Here is a 21465-nt window from a genome sequence, read left to right on the forward strand (position 1 = left end):
TCCTCTAGAGGATGCTTGCTCATGGGGATGGCACGTTTGTGTCATTAAAAAGCTGGATAGACAACCCTGAAGCACAGCAAACAGCTACGTCTCATCTAATGACAGGAGTAAGTTTGCTTGAACTCCTTTTTTTTTTTTTTTAATTGCCCTGTGTTTAAGTACTCCTGTCTCATTAGCTGACACACGCTAGCACTTCTACTGACATTAGTGGAATTACTAACTTCTTCCAAGGAAGGGCTACTTTATTTAAGTACCTAAATTTAAAGGTATGAGATTCCTGGCACTTCATGACCAAGGAGAAAAGGATCTGCCCAAAAGAGATACGAAAACAGAAGATGACAGATAATGAAGTGATACTACTTGCCATCCTAGTATTGTAAAACTTCCCTTTTAAATGAAAACAATGGTTTCCACAACTGATTATAGTATATTGTCCTTCCTTTCCTTGAAAAGGGGGTGAGGAGGGAACACAGAAGGCCTGAACTGTGTATGGGGGAAGGATAGACAGAAATAAGGAGAGTGGGAGAGAATGGCTTTGCTACAAAATATGAAAAGATAAAAATGAACCCAAGGTATCTGATAAAAATGGTAGTTGATATTTGGTACCAAAGTTGGTAAAAAATGAACAAAAAAGAAATACTAGTTGTTCTTATTTGTAACATTATGAGGTTAGGGTTAAAAAACAACTGCAATTCCCAAGCAGTTGTACAAATGCAAAACCCAACATAATCCTTAAAGAGCATGTTGCAACAATAAAACAATTCTCAACTAGCCCTTTGCATCTCACCCATTAGAAATCTTATCTAGATAATTAAGCCTTGACTACAAAGAAAGGAGCAAATAATGTCTTACTTTTATGACAGTAACAGAGGTAAATATCCAGGCGATAAGCTAGCTTTTCTGCCTGTTCACCCTGTTCAGTTTTTTCAACAGATTTAAGGAAACACAAAACTTAAAGAGCTGTTCTTTCCTTTGGAGGGGAAATAAGCACACAACATTTATCCAGCTGTCTAGCTTTGTTATCATCTTACTTCTCATGAAATATAGAGTAGAAGAGTCTATCCTTCAAATGCATCAGCAATTTTTGGGGTATTATCTGTGTTACAAGAGTTAAAGATTCCTTAAGGAAGAATTTTTGCATCACCTTTCAGTTTAGATTCCTATACCATCTTCCTAAATGTATTTCTATTAACAGCAATAGAGTTAAGGCATAAGGTTTTCCTGCCCATCTGAGAAATGCTGCTGTTTGTTCGCTCTGGATTGATTTTTTGGTCCCTATTTTCCTTTTAAAAGAAGTGTGTGATCATTGAGATTAAATAGTCCTTGTCCTTTTCTAGTGTTACTATAAAAAACTGAAATTGCTTTCCGCCTTCATCCGTCGTCCACTCCTGCTCTTCCACATTGTTACTCCGTAAATATTTTACTCTCCAATTTCATTTCCACTGCTGTTAGCTGGGTTTTTTCATTCCTGTCTTTTGCAGCAAACACTTCCCTGAAGATTTTCAGAAAACCTAACTCAACCCAGTTACACAAAACAGCTTCTCAGCTAACAGTGCTGAATCTCAAATCTGGGTAAGTTTATGCCATGAAGTTTCAGATCTTTTGAAACCTACATTTTCAGAAACTCATCAACAAGAGGTGCTCTGTGCTATATTATTTTGGGGTCCTAACAGGAAGGGCTCTCTAAGGGGGTGCTACAGCAGGACAGGACACCCACAGCTTTGCTCTGCTCTGCTGACAACCCTGCCGCTGCTGAGCAGCCACAGCAGCAAGCACCCATGCCCCGCTGGGGAGAGACCGGGGAGGGGCCCTGGCAGTTGGGCTGTGCTCTGAGCTTCTTCCAGCTTCTCAGTAGCTTGACATACAGTCAACCTGAGAAAGTTTCTGGAGAAAAGGGGGAGAAAGCAAATGGGGCCAATCTTCTAAAAATATAAAACACCCATAGTTTTAAGTCACTTTTACTTCCATTGGAAAAGAATGTTTTTCCTGCACAATTCTTTCACCTTCAGGAATCTTCATTTCAGAAGTGATACCTTATGTTCTGATCCATGAAATACATGGTGATGGATGACCATGAATACACGTTCTGCTAGGCACAACTGCTTCCCTGAGTAAGCAGACCTCGTACTGGCCTTATCCAGCATTCACAGCCAGTTTGCACGCAGGTTTTTGTACTTTTCAGGAAAGAGATTGTAGTTAGGATCAAACTTGATTCCCCCTGGGGTGCTCATTGATTTCACCTTCCTGCCAGTGGCAGGGCTCGGTGCCTGAACTTGCTCTGGAATGTTTGTCAGCTGGTTTGTCAGAAAGAAACTGGTGTATTGCTGGGAGATGGACAGATCCCGCAGACGGCTCAGTCTCAAGCATTTCTGGGGTTCTTCTTAAAAAGCAGAAGTGTGCTGGCCCATCTCATATATTCCTGGGTCTCTGCCACAGGAATCTAATGGACACCTGTGTGTTCTGTGAGGGGTTTTTCAACAGCATTGTGCTATAGTGTTTGTCAATCAGACACACCAGAATCTAATCCAGAGGTTGTCAGGGCCTGAGTTTGAAGTCTTTGCTCAGATAAAATTTTCTCTCATTTGCCAGCCTTAGGGAGATATCAGTCAGCATCTCACATCTTCATTTCTCTCTGGTGCCCTGAAACTGTGGATAACCCCATGAGCAGCTCTTACTAAGAATGGGTGTGACAAAAATACAGGGAGCAAGAGTGGTTGTTAATGGAAAACTTCCCCTGATGAGAAAGGTCACCGAAAGTCTCTATTTGTCACAAAATTCTCCAATTTGTAAAGCATGAAACTATATTACTGCCTCAGTTCCCAGGCCCCATCCACCCTCCCACCCCATCCACTATAACAAGACTAATTGTAGGCTAGAGAATGTTCTCTTTAACCACAAGCTTTTGCTTAGGATGTCCAAAAAAAGTTAAGAAGATGAGGAACTGGGATAATGCTTTTAATGCATATAGCTGTATTTACACATACATTGTATTATAGATAGATATTGTTTTCTAAAGTTCTTGGCATTACTTTTCTTGCTGCTGGGGAGCATTTATTTCCAGCAAATGACACAGGCAAGATGCTTTTTCTCTCATGCAACTTTTGTCGATAGTTTAAAGACAGACCTGGTGCCTTAAGTCTACAGACATTGTGGAGATTCTTCTCTAGTTGTTACTATAGTTTAGTGATTCTGGTTCATCGTACGAACACCATCTGTGCATCTGCACAACGTATTACTAGGTCTTATCTCTAGAGAACAGATAGATTCTTAAAGGGAAAACACATATTTTTAAGAAATTACATATAATTCATTAAACACCTAACGTTTTTTGCATCAAATTTCTTTTAAAGAGTGATCTGCTAGAGAGAGATGCATGAAGCTAGCAATTCTCCAGACTTCTGCTGTCAGCTATGCCCCCAAGCCTTCAAATCCTAGTTAGTTTGTATGTCCAAAAGCATTTGCTTTTTTTCACTACATCAGCCGGCCTTACAAGACGTAACACTGCCTCCCTATATATCTCACCTTGGCTAAATAATATTTCAACAGAAAGAACACCAGTCCTCCTGGAGGATAATCACTCCCTGGGGCTCCCCTACCTTTTGGTCTCTCTCATAGCAGCACTGAAGTCTATCCTTCACAGGGGCCTTTGGGCACCATCACATCCCAGATGCTAATCATTTTTATTTACTTTGTTATGCAGCCTGCGAGACTAGCACAGCTCAGTCAAGAAGAAAACACAGAAATTCCTCTTTGACAGGGTTTGCTGAGTAGTAGTATCAGCAGTCATGCAAAGCAGTAGTTCATAAAATACTCATTTTCATTTTTACTCCACCTTCTCTTCAAATAGCTCACATAGACTTTCAACCATGAATTAATAATATCTAACCATTGCTCTTTGAAGTAAATATTATTATCCCTGTATATGGAGCTGAAAGTGGACCACAGATTGTTAAATAACTTTCCAAGGCATGCATCAGAACTGCGTCAATGAGGAAAAAACACACTCTCCTTTTGTTTCATTCCGGGATTTTGAATCAGAAAGATCACGTTTGATAGGAGCAAGCCATTTATTTTAGGCCTAGAGAAAAATAGTTTCAGGCATTTGATATGGAAGCAAATGTTATTTCATTTTCTCTTAACAGTTAAATGTTGGGATGGTTTTCAGTAGAGGAAATCAAGCTTTAAAATCCAAAACTCTTCACTCTAACAAAACAAAGGCACTTTCTAGACATTAATATCATGCTGCCTTCTATTTAGATCATCGAACACCACCAACCAAGCCTTGCAAGATGCAGATGCATCATTATATTTCACTCTACCAAGGTATCCGACTCACAGATTATTTACTTGGGAAATTGCAGATAGATTGTCTAAAGTGATCAGGTCAAGCTAACATTAGCACCAGGAAACACATTTATGTCAGGAAAAAGAAAACAAAAAATCAGGATATTTAAATACTTTTTGCCTTGAGCATGAAATGTATCAGGTGCAGTGAGAGCAAAAGGCAGGCTGAGCTGGGAGAGACTAGGGTTATGGGAGGCAGAAGGGCATCCCCAGAAGAGAGAAGAAAGGTGGGACAGAAAATAAAAGATGTGGGAAAAAATGAATGGAGAAGAAATCAAAGGAGAAAGGAAGGAAAGCTGTGAAGGGATGCAGTGAGAGACAGGGAAATGGAGAGCAAAGGGTCCGAGGAGTGGCGCGAGGAGACCGTACCTGCTAGCTGGAACGGGCTTCCAGCGGGGCGGCCGCGGGGCCAGCCCGCTGCCATGGCTGGCGATGCCCTCCAGTTCCGTGGCCCCAGCGAGTGAAACCAAGCAGCGCAGGTGGTGGCCTTAAGGGTGCACGTCACTGCCCACAGTGAAACCACTTCTTCAAAAGTGAGGGCTTCTGACCCGAGCCTGAAGGAAACAGCTGTGGGATGGGGAGAAGAGGGCCTCTCTGGGGGTCGGGGAGCATCTTCCTTCTGCCAGAGGATACCTCCGCCAAGCCGAGCAGCTGCCTCCACTCCGGTCGCTCAGTCCTCGCCTGGCTCTTTAGCCCTTCACTCACACTTCTACCGAAACGTATTTTCTCGGGTAAATGTGATGCAGCTGACTTTCTGGTGTCTCACCTCAGTTCTTATTTTTGAAGCAGTTATAGTTTCTGCTTTCACGCGCTGGCAGTCTGCATGATTTCTCTGGGTATCGATGAGGGGAAGAGCAAGCAGTGCTGCCAGACTGAAGAGCCAGGCTCAAAACAAAAAATCCAAACGAAGTTTGCATGACCCCATGGGAATACCCTGTGGCATCTGCCATCGCGGGGTGAGGGAGGTTTCCCGTGCAGGGTGAGTGCCTGGCTCGCTGGGGACAGAGGACCTGCCGTGGTCACCTCCAAGAGAGCCCAGGGGGATGCCACCAGGATGGGGAGCGGGTTTGCGGTGCGGGGCTGTGTTTACACCACGGGGAACAGGCAGCTAGCACTGTCCACAGGAAGGTTCAAAGCGAGCTGCAGCTGCTCTGAAGTCGTTTTGCAGCTGACTTGTCTACGGGATAAAAATAAAGGCCTCCAGGCTCGCCCTCAGACACGGGCCTCTAGAGACACGGTCCCTCTGCCCTCAGCCTGCCCCTGCTCGCCACCTCCCTCGGAGCGCAGCGCTCCAGGACCTGCCTCTTCGTTGCCTCCCGCTCGCTGGTGTGCAAAGGGTGGAACCAGCTGGCCCCTGGCTGAAGTTGCTCGCCCCAGGGAGGCCCCCTGGTTTGTACCAGGACGGGACATCATAGAGGGGTAGGCAGATCTCCCCAGCTTCCACAGCCATGCGTTGCAGCCCCCAGGCAGAAAGTGGGTCCAGTTCTAAGGATAAGGTGAAGCATCTCCCCCAGGATATGCTGGGTCATTTTTACTATTCATTGAGCTGTTATATTTTATATATAAATTTATATTCTATTATATTATTCATTTAGCTGTTATATTTTTACTTCATAGTGACGAAGCATCCATTCTGCAATTATACATAACTTGAATATAAAAAATCCCTGAGCAAAAAATTCAATGTCAGTAAGATGTTCCTAGTAACCTGCCAGAGATGATATCTAGAATTGGTGGGGTTTTTTTTAATTGATATCTGGTAAATAGCTTCTTTTGCACTACGGAAGATTAAGCAAAAATATAGATGGACCAGAAGTAGACAGACATATCTTAGGTAAAAGAAGCCACAGAAAATGTCCCAAAGGTAATTGCAAGGGTGATGGGGGAAACAGCATTGAGGCCAGCATCGCTAGCAAAAATGACCTCTCACAAGACTGCCTTAGAAATACAGACTGAGGCAATAGCATTGTACTCTGGTGCTGAAGACAAGTTTGTATGTGATGCAGTGCAAAGGAAGGAGCTGAAATGACATGAAAACTAGGGAGGGACATATTTGCAAGGATGCAAAAAACAGGAAAGGAAGTGTAGGATTCCACAGGCCTTAGAGAAATTGTTGCAAACAGGGAAACACTATGCTGGCAAGAAGCTTTCCTGGCTTTTCCACAGCCATCACTGGTACACAGTCCCAGCATGGATGAGGTTGGAAGGCACCTCTGGAGATCACCTGGTCCAACCCCATGTTCAAAGCATGATCAGCTAGCACAGGTTGCCCCGGACCACATTCGGTAGAGTTTTAAGTATCTCCAAGGATGGAGAGTCTACAACTTCTCCAGGCAATCTATTCAGTGCTCAATCACCGTCACCATAAACAAAGTGTTTCCTGGTGTTCAGAGGAAACTCCTGTGTTTCAGTTTGTGCCCATTGCCTCTGGTCCTGTCCCTAGGCACCACACTGGCTCTGTCTTCTTTCGTCTCCCCCTTCAGATATTTATAAATATTGATAAGATCCCCCCGAGCCTTCTCTCCTCCAGGCTGAACAATCCCAGTCCTTTCACCCCCCCCCCCCCCAATGTCAGATATCCCAATCTCTTGTTATCTTCATGGCTCTTCACTTGGACTCACTCCAGTAAGTCCATGTATTTTTTGTACTTTCTTGTCTCCCTTTCAACATCACACCTACATACAGGTATTGCTCTCAGAAACTGTGGGCTAGACAGTTTGTGTTTCTGTTCTGAAACTACCAGCAATCTACCCCTGTCACTCATTGCTTGTGGGCAGTTTGGTGGCATGGCAATGACCTGTACGAACACATACATACTAAAACAGTGAGTCCTAGTCCTTTGATTTAAAGTTTGGAGATAAGCAAAGTGCTTTGTTTTCTTTTCCACCTGATATATTCACTGGAAGCTGCTGGGATCTCACTGAAGATGTTTTGATTTTTTGTCATTCAGACAAGGAGAAACCAACACTGACTTCCTTTATCATGAGAATCTGTCGCTGGTGATTCAGCTGATGGTATCAGAATGATGTACATGTGATGTTTTCAGCCTAAAAGTTTCTGTGAAAGATGCTATTAGCTAGGACAGTTCTATCTACTCGATGTAGCCAAAATAGATACATAAAATCTGGCATATTAAGTTCTTCCTAAAGGTGCTGGACTGGGGGTGGAGGGGGTTCAACAAATGTGTCACACACATGTACATGACAGTAAAACATTCTTCTGAGCGAGTAGGGCTTTTTTCCCTCTTGAGAGAGTCATTTCTGTTACCAAGTGCTTTATCCAAGTTATGTCACATCATGGTTGGCCTTCACTGCAACAGTTAGATAAAGCCAGCTCCAGTGGGAGTAGCCACCTGGTAAGAAACTCTTTAGCTAAACCATATGACTGGATTACCAACACAGTGAAACCGGGCTTACATTTTAGTGCTTGTACTAATATGAACTCTAGTCCAGGGCTAGACCTCCCACCGACACATTATTAACGTAGGTGTTAGCAGGAGCACTTCAGGGTCATCTCCCAACTTGCTACTTGATTTGAATTCAGAACTTCACCAAGTCAGAGAAATTTCTTTTTGCGTGTAAATGAGAGTCTGGTTAGGAGCAGCATTTGGTTTCTTCCAGATGCTGTTAGTAAAGACAACTGCCTCGTTAGAGACCCATGGGTATTGCCACAGCAGGTTGGTCCATTCAATCCAATATCCTGACTGCCATATTAGTATTTCTCAAACACTTCAAAGGAAGATTTTAAAAAAACCCTAATTTTGTGGAATGACCTGTTCAAGAGTGGCAATTTCCCTTAGACTTCACACAGCAGTTGTGTATCTGGAACTCTCAGGCTTTATTACTCTTCCTTCAAAAAATAAATGAACAAATGTTAAATTCTTGTCTGATATGACTGTGGACTCTGATCATGCTTATATTATTGTAAATCTTGCTAACTTTTTTTCTTTATGATATACAGTAATAATAGACTTTAAAGGTTACATTCAGATTATGTGAAAACTGGTTTTAAAAGTATTTCCTTTGATCTGTTTCAACAATATTAAGCAAGGCCAGTTTTGTAAGTAGAGATAATATCTCTTAATAGACCAACTGGTCCTATTGAAAAAAACCCAGTGTTCAGGCATTACTTTTTCCAACTACTTAGTTCATTTAAAAAGATTCCCACCTACAAAACCTGTCTTGCCTATGCCTTAAAAAAACCCCACAGCTACAATAACTCTATCCTTCAAAAAGTATTGTTATTCACTTGCATTGTCTGATGCCAGCCTGCACTTCAGGATATTTCCACATGATTTACTAAACATGTTAATTTTGGGTCTACACAAAGTGAAACTGTCACTCTCAATAGCAGACACGGCTTTCGCAGACACGGCTTTCTCAACACTGGTTCGAATATTAGGGGAGAGCTACTTGGCACTTGCGACCTGATTTGGATGGAGAAGAGAGGTCTTGGCCGGGCTTTCCTTCCCAAGGATTCCCCCTCCCCCTTATTTTTCATTTCATAAAGTTTGGTTCTGCCTTTCTGTCAGAGCTCATAAAAACTCTGTCACTTGGCTATTGCTGTATGCGTGCATACGGGAGTATTTCCCCATTTCTGGGCCGAAAAGCACACCACAGTTATGACTTGACTACAAAGTGGGACAAGACCCAGGGGTCTCGTTCATCTTACTCCCTGGATCTTGTGCAAAGTAAATCTGGGTATGCGCCCAGGAGAGGAACAGCACTGCCCTCCATATAGGTGCCAGCTTCAATTAACAGGGGACCTAGTTTTGTAAAAAAAATGACAACATCATCAATCACTACTCTGCAGGAATGTGCAGTAAATCTCTGTGCACTGCACAAGGCAGCGGAGCAAGTTCAAGCAGATAGCAAATGGCCGGCAGGGCTCCTCAGCGCTCTGGCTGACCAGCAGGAATGGAAATAAAATTCTGGAGAGGAACACATGGTTATGATTAATAGGAAAGTGTCAGGCTCCCGTACGGCCGCTCCATAGCTGCACGTCAGCCTTCAGGCCAAGTCCTTATACACAGTTAACAGAACTGAAGAGACAGGAGAGGTGAGAGTTTGCCAGAGCCACAAAAGGAGGCTCATGCCATCTTGAGCCTCTTCCCATTACTGGCTCTGCTCTGCTGGCCAAGCGAACATAGCAAAGATGAGGGATGCTTCCAAGGCGATTTGATGCTCAGTGGCTCAGGTACGCTACTCACACCTACTCTGGTGGGGAAGAACCCAAACACCCTCGGCACCGTACCGCACATCTCACTGCTGTCTGGGCACTCTGGCTGGCAGGATCACACACCACTGCCCAGTCCGCTATCTCAGCTCTTCCCACATCCAGTGTGAGTGTTTTCAACCTGAGCTACATCAGGCAGACAGAAAAAATGTGGGTCGTGTATACACAAGCCCATTTGTGTCCTTGTTCCTAACCTCACTGTGTATATGTAATATTAGACATATGCATGGATCAGCAAAAGAGCTGTGGGAAAAGCAGATTCACAAGGTCGAAAACACAGGTTAGAATACACTTCAGCGATGGGAGTGGTTACACAATTGAAGTCTTTGCTTGGAAGAATTCATGTTCAACCAGTTTACCCAGAAAAGGTACTTCCCTATGTGTATCATGAAATCTCCTGTAAGATAACTTGATACCATTAAATCCACAGTGTTAAAGCTCAGGATAAAAGATCCACAGGGCTTGGGAAAGCTCTGGGTGAAAGCTGAGATTTTTCTTCTCTCTTTATTTCCTGTGGTCCCTTCCAACCTCCTCACACGCACATACAACTTGTCCACACAGCCTGACCTTTCTGGAAGGGAAAGGATGTTTTTCCAGGGGACATCAACGCTGGAATTCGGGGCGGTACACAGGCTGCTGGTAGCAGGGCTTCAGCAGGTGATACTGGGTTCCTCTCTCCCCCCCCACCTGGCGTTACCTCAGCACAGCACCTTCCACCTCCCATTCGCCTCTGCGAACCCACGCACCCCAAAGGCCCCATCTGCCTGAGACCTCTGCCCTGTGCTGGCATCTTCCCAGGGCATGGACGAGCAGGATAAAGGGAAAGAAAACAATGCACTCCCAGGCCCTCCCTTTCCCCAGCGCAGCAGCCGAGCGGAGTTTCACCAGTGGGCACCTGTGTGTAGCTGCAAAAGCTCATAGTCCAAGGCAGTCCTTGGTTTCACTCCTCGGAGGTGTAACACTAATGCTGGGGGGAAGCTGCTTGATACACACCTTAGCAGTGCTGTGGGCACCTCAGCTAACGCAGCTGGGACCACCTCTGATTTCGGTTATCTAAGGAGGCTCGAGTTGAGGCTGAAACACTTCCCACAGCTGAAGCGTTTCTGAGGGCTCTCTGCCCTGTGGAATCTGCTGCGGTTTGCCTCAGGTCCTACCCTGAGATTTGAACACGGAAACAAACAGGGGTTTTCCACCCTTTTCCCTACTTTTCTAACCTTGCAGAAACACAGAAGGTGTGAGCTCTTTGCTGTTCAGTTGAAAGGAAGCAAAAGGCTGAAAATTGTTGGGGAACGACAGAGAGAAGATACTCTTCATCTTGTTTTTTTGGGACGCCAGGCTGGAACTTGAGCCCTGACTCTTGCAGCCTTGCTGACCTCTAGTTTTATGTCCAACTTTTTTTTGCAGAGCAACCGCCTTTTTATCCCTCAGCTGGCTCATAAACTTGGAGAAGCCACGCTTACGACTGCAAAAATGTCGCTCTTGAGATTCCACGTTGGAGCACTCTAACTTCTTGAGGAAGAAAGATTTTGATTTGTTCCAATGTGGCATTTGAAAGCTCGCGCGTTATTTTTTTAATTTCTTTTTACACAAACTGCCCAAAGCATTTTGGAGGCAGGTCCCAAGTTTCTCTTTTTTAATGAGAGAAGACGACGAGAGACAAAAAGCAAACCTAATTCCGCAGCAAACGTTTTTCTTACCAAAATAATGTCAAGCGTGCTGTAACATATGATGGGTTTTCCACTATACACATCATTACAGTGACTGCACCGCGAGCTAATGCCAAGGATTTGAGGAAAAAAATTTAAAAAACAAAACAAACCAAAAATTTTCAGTGAGTCACTGAAAATTCACGTAACAGAATTCTCCACGCTGAGGGGAAAACACTTCAAACATCCCGTTGGAAACGGCCAGCCCGCCGGCCCGACTCTGGCGAAGGAGAACCCTCGGGCTGCAAACCCCCCCCCAACCCCTGGCACAGCCCCCGCTCTCCTCAGCAGCCAAGAGGCACACGTCATTTTTGTGAGGGAAAATCGTCTGATATCCCGTCGATGCCCCGACCTCCACCTGGGAGGGGCAGACGGGGCGAGCAGAAGCCTGCCAGCCGGCGGGGAGCCGAGCGGCCGCGGGGCTCCGCCTTGTCCCGGCCTGAGGGCAGGGGCGGGAGGCAGCGGGCCGCCCGCCCCTGCAGTTTGCCCCTCAGCAGCGGCCGTTCCTGCCGTTTGCCCCTCAGCAGCGGCTCGCCGACGGTTACCGCCCACCCGCGCCAGCCCAGCCCAGGCGGCCGGACGGTCGGTCGGCTCCCTCCGCGCCGGCCCCCCTCGCCCCGCCGGCCGCCACCGCGCCCGGCCGCCTGAGGCACTGCGGCAGCCGGCGCCCCCTCCTCACCCCTGGCCCCGGGCCCGGGCCTGGGCCGCGGCCCGGCACCCCTGGCCCCGGCGGCGCTACCCAGCGTGCCCCGCGCCGGCGCAGGCGCGCCCGGCCGGCCGCTCAGGAAGAGGAAAATGGCATAAACAACCCCGAGCGCCGGGACCGCCGAGGAGGAGGAGGAGGCGCCGCCGCCCCCGCCGCGGGCCGCGCGGCCCCTTTAAGAGGCGCGGAGTCGCCCCCTCCTCCCCCTTCCGGAGCCGGAGCCCGGGGTGACGGCGGTTCCCGCGCCCCTTCCCCCTCCCCGCCCTCCCGCCCTCCCTCCCCATGGTGCCGACCCCGGCGGCGGCGGCCGGGCGGTTGCCATGAACAGCAGCGGCCTGCCCTGCTCGTCGCCGTCGCCGGTGGTGGGGCCGCCGCCGGCGGCGGTGGGGGTCGGCGTGGCGGGGCCGGCGGCCGGCGGGGCGGGGGCCGGCTGCGGCGGCGGCGCCGTGAAGCTGAAGTTCTGCCGTTACTACGCCAAGGACAAGACCTGCTTCTACGGCGAGGAGTGCCAGTTCCTGCATGAGGAGCCCGGCGCCGCCCCCGCCGGCCCGGGGCCCGCCGCCCCCCTCGGCGGGCTCCCGCTCGGCATCCCCCCGGCCGCCGCCGCCGCCGCCGGGCCTGGCTACCCGCCGCACGGGGCCAGCTCGGGCCCGGCGGCGGCGGCGGCGGCGGTGGTGGGGCCTAAGAAAGCCGAGCTGGGGGCGGGAGGCGGCGGCGGAGGCGGCGGCGGCGGCGGGGGGCTGGATGGCCCGCGGCTGGCGAGTGAGTGCGGCGGGGCGGCCCGGGGGTGGGTGGGGTGGGGCGGGCGGCGGGTGGTTCCTGCTCCCCGACGCGCTGTGGTGCTACCGGAAACAAATAACAACAGCCATGGTGGCGGCGGGGGTCCCCGGGCTGCCCTCTCCGCGCCGCGGCGGTCCCGGGCGGGACGGGGCTGGGCAGGGGGGACCCGGCCGGGACCGGCGGGGAGGAGCTGCAGGTGCGTGCGCTCCGCGTGCCCCGTCGGTCGCTTCAGCCCCGGGGTCGGTCGGGCTGGGAGGAGGGTGGTCGCAGGGAGGCAGCGCTTTCCGGAGCGGTGCCCTTGGCCGGGCTTCTCCGGGCAACCTGTGCAGAGTTTCAGCTCTTGGGAGTTTTAAATGCTCCAGCTGAAACACCGCATTAAAAAAAAAAGTATAAAATTAACTATATATAGATATATTTGCGTTATCTGCTGCTGCCAGCAGAAATTGCCTCTAAATGCTTTTTCCCCCAAGGGTTCTTCAGGCTTCGCTCAGATCAGCCCCTTGTCAGATGGTGAGGTTCAGGCTGCCTGCGTGCCAGGCAGAGCTGCCTTGCTGTCGCTGGTCGGCTGTGCATCTTCCGAATCTGCGATCCAGCAGTTAGACAGGGTTTGCAGCAAGCCGGTTTGGATAACCGTTCCGTCTGTAGGTAAAGCAGCACTCAGCAGCTAGGAAAGAAGCTCCTTCAGAAAACTCTGCCCTTTTGAATGATTCTATTAGCTTGGTTGCATTATTGATTTCTGTCATAAACCAGGTATTTGTTTACGTTAAATGACTCAACTACTAAATGGTCGCAACCATACAGTTTCTGAAATTAAGATGCAACTGTACTGAACATCCTGTATGTAGCTTTTTAGTGCTTGATACGTGTTTCAGGAACCTGCAGCTGCGGTTTTGCCAGGTGTGGTGAGCTTGTACCACTGAGCAGTATTACGCCTGTAGTTGGTAGCTTGTCAGTGTCTTACGTTAGCACAGCACTGTCATGTCTACCCTCCCAGGAGGAGCCTATAATATAAAATTACTTATTGCTTTCTATTAAAAGACACTATTTTCAGACTTGAGAATTTTGTCAAACTTCAGTTGTTCAAGGTGAAGTTGTTCTTGCCTTTTTTTTTTATTTTTTACAGGTAGAAATATCCGGGAGAAATTCAGCAGCAATAAGTCAATCTTTGTTCATTTTTCTTTTGGATAGAGTTAGGCATGAAGTATACTTTCTCACTATGCAAAAGGAAATCACTGAAATATATTCAACTGGAGGATTCAGGCTTGGGGAGAGTGTGCATAATTTGGCTTGGGAGTAAAAGGTTATATGCAGAGGCTGTTCTTGGAAGAAAGAGTTCTGAAATTTGTCCAAGCCCTAAACCTGAGAAGAAAATCTCAGAATTTGTGTGTGCTCCGAGATTAATACTGATGAGCAGTTAAATTATTTGAAAAACTTGCTTCTATTGAATGTGTCAGAGGTTTAAAACTATGTAGAGCACTCTGCAGTTGCACCCATTGTGAGCAGTGAGGGCACCAAGAATGGGCAAACCCGCTCTGGTGTTATCAGCGATGACCTGCTGGGAGTGCCACCTTGCTTGACGTTATAGGAGGCAAAAGCTTGGACTGATAGAAGATGATTTCATGGGAAGGAGAGCAACTGGGAAAGAAGAGTAAGGAAAGGAGACAGAGAGAAATTAAAGTTGGACAGCGAGGGAGTGGGCCCAGTCTCGCTTCTAAGCTTTCTCACTTCGGTATACATTTGCTAAACAAACAAGGAGAATAGCTGTTCAAAATCTGGAGTTGATCTGTGTAGGTACTGACAAGCTAGTACCTAAAATCCTTACCTTGCTGATGACCCCTGGTGTTAACAGTATGATTTCCAAATGGATGGAATGAAAGTTTTTATTTCTGTGGGTGTGGGAGGTAATATACAAAGTTGTACTGAATAATAAAGTTCTGAGATTAAGAACATGAAATTGGAAATTGCCAAAAATCACCCGCCTGTACAGTCTCTCCGACTGTCTTCCCTAATTCAAAAGTATTTGTTAGTCTACAGTTATGTGGCTATGGATGCCACCTTCTCTTCCTCCATCCTCACTGGACCCCAGCCTCGTTCAGTGCACACAACAGATAATGCTCATTGACTAATTAACTGTGTAGTCCTGTTTATTGTTAAAAGTGGGTCAGTGCCTCATTCTAATATGCGTGTTGCTCTAATCCTGCTTTGAGTACAGGATTATTAATTTACTTATAGGTTTTTCTGTGGTAATCACAAAGGCTCCCCAAATACTGATTTATTTTCACAGCATAGGTGATAGGAGTGTTGGGTCATAAGGAGATGAACAGTGAAAATACAAGAAATATTCCAGTGCAGAAGTATTTCAATAGGAGAGTGTGAAGTGGAATGAGCAGGTGACATCCTCAGAGCTAACTGGGAGAAGTGTCTTGCATGCTACGTGGTTATGCTGTTCTGCGCCATGGATGTTTTGGATACTAGCATCTGACAAGGATTCCAAAAGTGATCAGGAGTTCTTGGAAGAAAACTCTGCTTGAGGTTAAATGTGAAAGAATCATCTCTGATTCGGACTCATCTTCCCCTCCATATGGCTGAGAGCCGACTGGGATATCCTGCTTTGTCCTTGCCTCGTGCTTATGCTTTTGTCCACATAGCCGCTGCTGTCCAGTGTCAGAGGTGAGGTAGTGGGATAAATGTGGCTTTGGCCTGACTGTGGCTTTTTATGTTCTTGGGGAATGAGTCTGACCATGCTGATGAGCTCTGCCTGCTCTCAGAAGATAGCGCTGCTGCCCACTGCCCCCAAATTACTTTACGTTTGGAACACGTGTGTTCAAAGCACCGTTCCTACTTCTCTTCCCCCAGAGCTGTGAGTGCTCAGCCGCCTGCGTGGTTCACCTTCCACATGTAAGGTGGCCAGCTGACTGTCTGCAAAATAGGAAACATAGTTGGCATTACCTGTCTAAAGTTTGATTTTAAAAAAAAACCCCAATCTTTTCATGTAGGACCTCTGTGACAAAAAAAAGAGGGGACAAAAAAATAGAAAAAAGTTTCCTCCGGATTTGTTAGCTGCCAAAATCTGCACGTGGTGCTTTTCTAGTAGACGTATGTCCCACATGTCAGCCCAGTGAGCAGCAGTGGCAGCAGTACCGAATCCGAGAAGGCTGTAGAAGGAGACATGTGGGGAAGTGACTGTTGCTTGGCTTGGCATTGAGGGGGAAAAGGTAGAATTAATTGCTGGGGGTTTAAGCACTACCACAGGGAAGGATGGGCAGGGGACATAACAGCAGGAACAAATTCTCCCTTTGTATCTGCTCTTTGTCCTCTGGCACTTTCCAAGTTCTGTAAGAAGCAAACCGACACCTTGCCTTGCTGCACACTGCTGGCTCGTTCCTTGAGGAAAATGTTGTGGTATTGAAATGCATCAGGTCTGTACGCAAGTTGGGCAAGTTAAAGTTGCGCAGGCAACTGCAGTTGTATTTGTTAGCTTTTGAGTAGATTAGCAAATGTAATATTCTTTTGCATGTAGACCTCATATAGTAATAGATACCAGCTGAGGTATGACTCTAAGCTTTCGCTAGCTTCCATCCTGCTTTTTGCCATAAAGTACACAATACGTAGTGCTCACTCTTTCTTTCTTGTCTTTGATTCCTGTAAGTGTGACCCAGACACAGGGGTGCTGAGCGCAGGAGCTGCGGGTGCTCCCTGGACCCTGCAGTAGCATCATCGGTGGGTGGGTGGCTGGGTGGTTACTGCTGTCCAGGATGAGCTGGCCACAGCCCCAGTGCTGCCGCTGCTGCCAGAGGTCCCCGTGCCAGAGGTCAGCTCACCCTCTCCTCGTGAGATGTTTTCATCTAGTTCTCTACCAGAAAGCTGCCAGAGGTCCCCGTGCCAGAGGTCAGCTCACCCTCTCCTCGTGAGATGTTTTCATCTAGTTCTCTACCAGAAAGCCTTTCTCAGTCCTCCTGGGAAATCTGTAGTCGAAATACAGGCTTGTGTTTCTGCAAGGTGCCCACGATACTTCCTGGAGCAGCCTCGCTCTGTGTTTCTCTGTGGCTGCTGAGAAAGCCTGTCTGTCAATAGACTTTGTTGCCAGCCCATGATAAGGTAGAAAGGGGCGCTAAGACTTGGGTTGGGTTACCCTAATAAAAGCATTAAGGCTTTTTTCGCAGCCTGCCACCCGTGTGTTATGCGAGCAGTCATAGCAGTAGTGGATAGTGGCTACCGCTGTGGCAACCTTGTATGCAGTTACTTGGTGGTTAGCTTAGTGAGCATTACAGCTTAGGTTTTGTGAAAGCAATAAATACACTAGGCTTGGAGTGGAAAGACCTATACATTTGTATATTTTCTGCTTTTTAAGAGGTGTTTGAGTCTTTATTGGACCACTCATTTTTAAACAAAATGAAGCAGTGGATGTAAAAAAAAAAAAAAAAAAGGAAAGATAAGCCATTCAGCAAAACAGGTACTAAAAGTAATCTGTTGGATTACTCTTCTTAATGCAATGAAACAATGGTCAGGATTATTCTAAATATGGATGTTTCTTATCTTTGGTAGCATTTCAATATTTACAGCTTGAAGTATTTAGAAACAGACAGTTGTCTCAAACTTTTAAATATAGATATAGTTGTGTTATGTCACATACTGGTCAGCTTTCCCTGGGTTTGTTTCTTCTTTGCTTGCGTACAGAAAATAGCTATTATAGTAAAGGTGTATGATTGAGAGTTCTTTTTTCCAAACCTGTTTGTACTTTTTGCAAATTATACCGTATTAGTTGTTGTATAACTTTTTTGAGAGTTGCTTCCCCTTTGAATTTTCCTGATACTTTTTCCAGGTGTCGATAGATGATACAATTTTCATCTTGTTTTGTTCTGAATATTTTTAAGAAATGGGGAGGCAATTCTGAGAATTGAAGAGACATTTGGGACATGTGGAGATGGTTATGGACAGTTGAGAATTGAAGAGTAAAAACAATAACCAGTTAGGGATGCATGGGAGAAGGTGAAAATTGCTGATTCCACTTAATCACGTTTTGTCTCTTATGTCAACTCCAGAAATCGGGAAATTACAGACGTGGACTTTCTGCTTTTACGTGTTTCATGTGGAAATTAAATGGGGAGGAAAATTATGGGGGGAAGCTAAGGAAAAAGAAAGGAAGGAGGCAAAAATTTCTCCATCTGCAAAGTTATATGTGATTTTGAGGGGCAGTTTTAGCATATGAAACTCTTAAAAATACACTGTTAATTGGCTTTGAAACTGATTGTTTATATACTTTGTGGGTTTTCCTTATTGTGTGGGAAATCATTCAAAGTGCAAATATTCCACAGGAATTAGATACCTGAGGAGTACTGGTAATTATTTGTTTCTGGTAGTACCCACCCTGTGTTGGGTATTGAAAGATGTAAAGAAAGTACTATTACTGTTGTAATTGTTTTTCTGCTTCAAAGGCATAAGATGAAAAGGGCTGTGTGTGGGTGATAGTTACGTTATGCAAGCAAACTCTGTATGCTATATCTTAATAATTTGAAGTTTTGATAATGTTTTTTTAAGATACAGAGCACTCCCATTTAGTTTCCATCAAGCTGGTATTAGATAACTGATTTTTTGTAGGTATCACTGTAGGAGTGGGCCTTCAGGAAGGATTTGAATGCCCAGAAAATAGTGACCTTGGGGACCAGCTCAGAAAGAGTTCCATGTGTAAGGAACCACCTAGAAGCAAATTTAGACTGCTGCGGGAAAAGTGGACAAATGGTAAGTGAGGGTGGGGTGATAAACACAGGCAGAAGCACTTCTGTAGAACCTCAAAAGCAGAAAAAATAATCTTGGTTGTGAGGCAGTTTATGCAAAGGGGGTCAGCGGAGGGATTTATATAGTAAGCTGATGTGGCTGGTGTTTTCCTGATCTGTTGCTTTCTAGTAAAGATCTAACGCATTACACCGCCAGAAAAATCGTATAATGAATCACTGTGTATTGGAAATGATCACGCTCTGTGTGTGTGTGCCCATGTGTGTTCGTTCCATGAGTCTTTCAGGACTTAAAGAAGTTCCGATTATGTGATTGTTTTGTTTGATCTTCAGAGATGCTTTGTGCTTAGAGCTTATTTGTATTTTTTGATTTGCTTCTTAACAGCCTTTTACTCCTGACCTCTTTTTTTAATTTGAGAATAGAGATTTAGAAGCAAAGTACAGCTATACAAAAGTGAGAGTAGAGACATGCATTGTACAAGTTGCTGTCAGGTTGGTTGCGCGATACACAATTCCTGTGGTCTGTGGGTAGACTCCCTCAACTTCAGTTGGTCTAATGCTGAGGCAACTGGCAAGAAGACCTTTCCTTTCTTTTATGCATTCTCCCATACTGCTGTGAAAAACATTCTAGCATTCTGTTCAGGTTATCTGCATGCATTTCATACAACTATTTATATAAAAAATAGTTACATTTTAGATACTGAGAGGCTATTAAAAGCAAAAGCTTAAACAGAATCACAGAATCACAGAATGGTAGGGGTTGGAAGGGACCTCTGTGGGTCATCTAGTCCAAACCCCCTGCCGAAGCAGGGTCGCCTACAGCAGGTTGCACAGTGATTTGATGCAGTTTATTGAATAATTTGATGCAATATGTTAGGAATTGTGAAGGCTTTTGGAGAGGGTTAGCTCTGAAAGCTATGATATGAAGTAATTGCGTTACTTTGAATTGCTATTTCTGATAACAGAGTAGTTCTGATGACTCTTTTGAAAAAGTATCAATTTTAATTTGTATTATCACTGGTTTTGGACTTAGTCCATGATGAGGAGTCCTGCTGCTCTAGGCTCTGTACTGAGATTTTTACAGGGCAAAAGGATGGCATCTATTGTTTTTTTCAGTCTTTATCAGATGCTTCTATGATAGGTGAGATAAACTAAAAAAAAAAAAAAAAAAAAAAAAAGAGATGGCCCAGTCATTTAATATGGTAAAGATTGCTGTTTTCCCTTGCTTGCCAGTGAATATCTCCTCGCCTAGTGGGAGTGTTTGTAAATAAGGCAGCGTTTCCCAAACTGTTTTGCTTGCTGTCTGCCTTGCAGCTCTCTGCCCTCCGACTGCACTTTGTCCCGGCATCCCAATCCAGGCGTGGGCTTTCCCTTTGCCCATCGTGCCCGGGTGTGTAGCTCACTTTTTTTGTCTGTTGTCTCTATTTCAGTGATTCCTAGTCTGCATTTCAGAAACATTGCATTAAATGAAAGAGGCTTAAACACCAGAGAATCCACTTTCCCTAGCAAGTTGCAACAGTAGTGGCACTCCAGAGAAAGCAACACAGAGATGCATCTACTAGTATGAGTAGTGTTTGTGAACTGTTGCAGAGATGCACAAGTGAGGGTAGAACCTCAAGCACGTGATTATTTCCTGGTACAAGCATGTTAGTACAACCCAAAGTAGGACAAGCATAAGCTCCTCTCACACCTCAATGCTTCTAGGAGACTGAAAGGACAGAAGTCTTAAATGAATTGCCATAGATAGGTAGTCTTTGTATAAAAGTTTTATTATTCTTGTCTCAATATTAGGATAGCTATCTGTGTAAAATGGCACTGGAGATATGGCACTGTAGTTCTTACTGCTCTATATCTATGTGAGATAACGCCTTGCCCTTCGCATGCACATGTATGCAGTGAGCCTGTGATTCAGTTTACCAGGCTGTGTTGAGGTGAAAAGTGCCTGCACTGTAGCAGTGCTAGGAGTTTAAATCAAGATTATCTTTCTATATAAACCTTTTTCCCAGCATAAAAATAATTGTTTTACAGTTTTTTGAGCAGTGAGAATAGCGAAACAAATTATTTCAGTCTATGATTTATTACTTCACCCAAAATCTTTAAATTGTTGTTTTGAAAAAGATGTCAGAAAGATCTGTTGTGATCTTATTTTACCCCATTCATTTTTGGGGCAATATGTCACATTACTGTAAAGGATCCTATTTTGTATTAAGAACAGTTTCTGAGATGATCAGTGTTCATGCTAGGTTCACGAAAGAAGCAGTATAGATTTGTTTACTGGTTAGTAAAATGTTAGAATGAAAATATCAGAAATGCCATCCTTTCAGATAGTGTTAGTATTCAGATAATGCTAGTATTAGACAAGATGAGCATTAAACTAAAACCAGCTGAAACCCAGCGATTCTGTTGAAACATGTGTGTTGAGCTCATCACAGTAGTACTCAAGCACTTAAGGTGTGATGAGATTCTTTGTTCCTGAAAAATGTCTTTGTAATAAGTAAGGCAGAAATATCTGCTTCTTTTTCTATTTGGTGCCTGCATCTGACGGGAAGCCTACCTTCTGCTAAAATTCTGTGGGAGAAGAATTATATAAGAAGATATTTATTTTTAATTGCAGTTGTCACATTAAGCTGCAGTGTTACTCACCAAGCAAAAAATTATTAGGTAATATGTGTGTGAAAAGTAGAAAATGTCCTCTGAATTTCTCAAGATGTTATATTTAATTTCTTTCCAGAATTGCCAGGATGTAACTTCTGGCTTTAATATTGATGGAATTTAGAAGTTTCTTCTTGTTTTCACATATGTGCTTATGTAACATGTTAGCATTTTTTCCTGCTGGGTTCCTAGTTGACCCTTGCACATCCATCTTTTCTTCTCAGACCTGCCTACTCAGCCTTTCTACTGTTCCAAGGAAGTTGTTGCTTCTCTCCAAGGAAGAGTCTGTTGACAATGTAAGCTTCAGTGCATG

General features: G+C 45.4%; 1 protein-coding gene across 5 annotated transcripts in view; it reads left to right on the forward strand.

The window, feature by feature from the left end:
• Positions 1-12048: 12048 nt before the first annotated feature.
• The window catches only part of PAN3 (poly(A) specific ribonuclease subunit PAN3), an 82319-nt gene continuing 72902 nt past the window's right edge, over positions 12049-21465 (forward strand). For 3 of the 5 annotated variants that reach the window (XR_012763830.1, XM_075419856.1, XM_075419867.1), the window contains exons 1-2: positions 12049-12750; positions 18367-18507. Coding sequence is in view for 4 of the 5 variants with exons in the window: in XM_075419856.1 (XP_075275971.1) it covers positions 12309-12750; positions 18367-18507 (583 nt within the window). In the remaining variant the exon portion in view is untranslated. Of the gene's footprint in view, positions 12751-18366; positions 18508-21465 lie in introns of those variants that run through there. The other 2 variants (XM_075419877.1, XM_075419893.1) reach the window with 2 other exon arrangements.

The sequence above is a fragment of the Opisthocomus hoazin genome, chromosome 1 (genome assembly GCF_030867145.1).
Source record: "Opisthocomus hoazin isolate bOpiHoa1 chromosome 1, bOpiHoa1.hap1, whole genome shotgun sequence".
In the NCBI taxonomy this organism is placed as follows: domain Eukaryota; kingdom Metazoa; phylum Chordata; class Aves; order Opisthocomiformes; family Opisthocomidae; genus Opisthocomus; species Opisthocomus hoazin.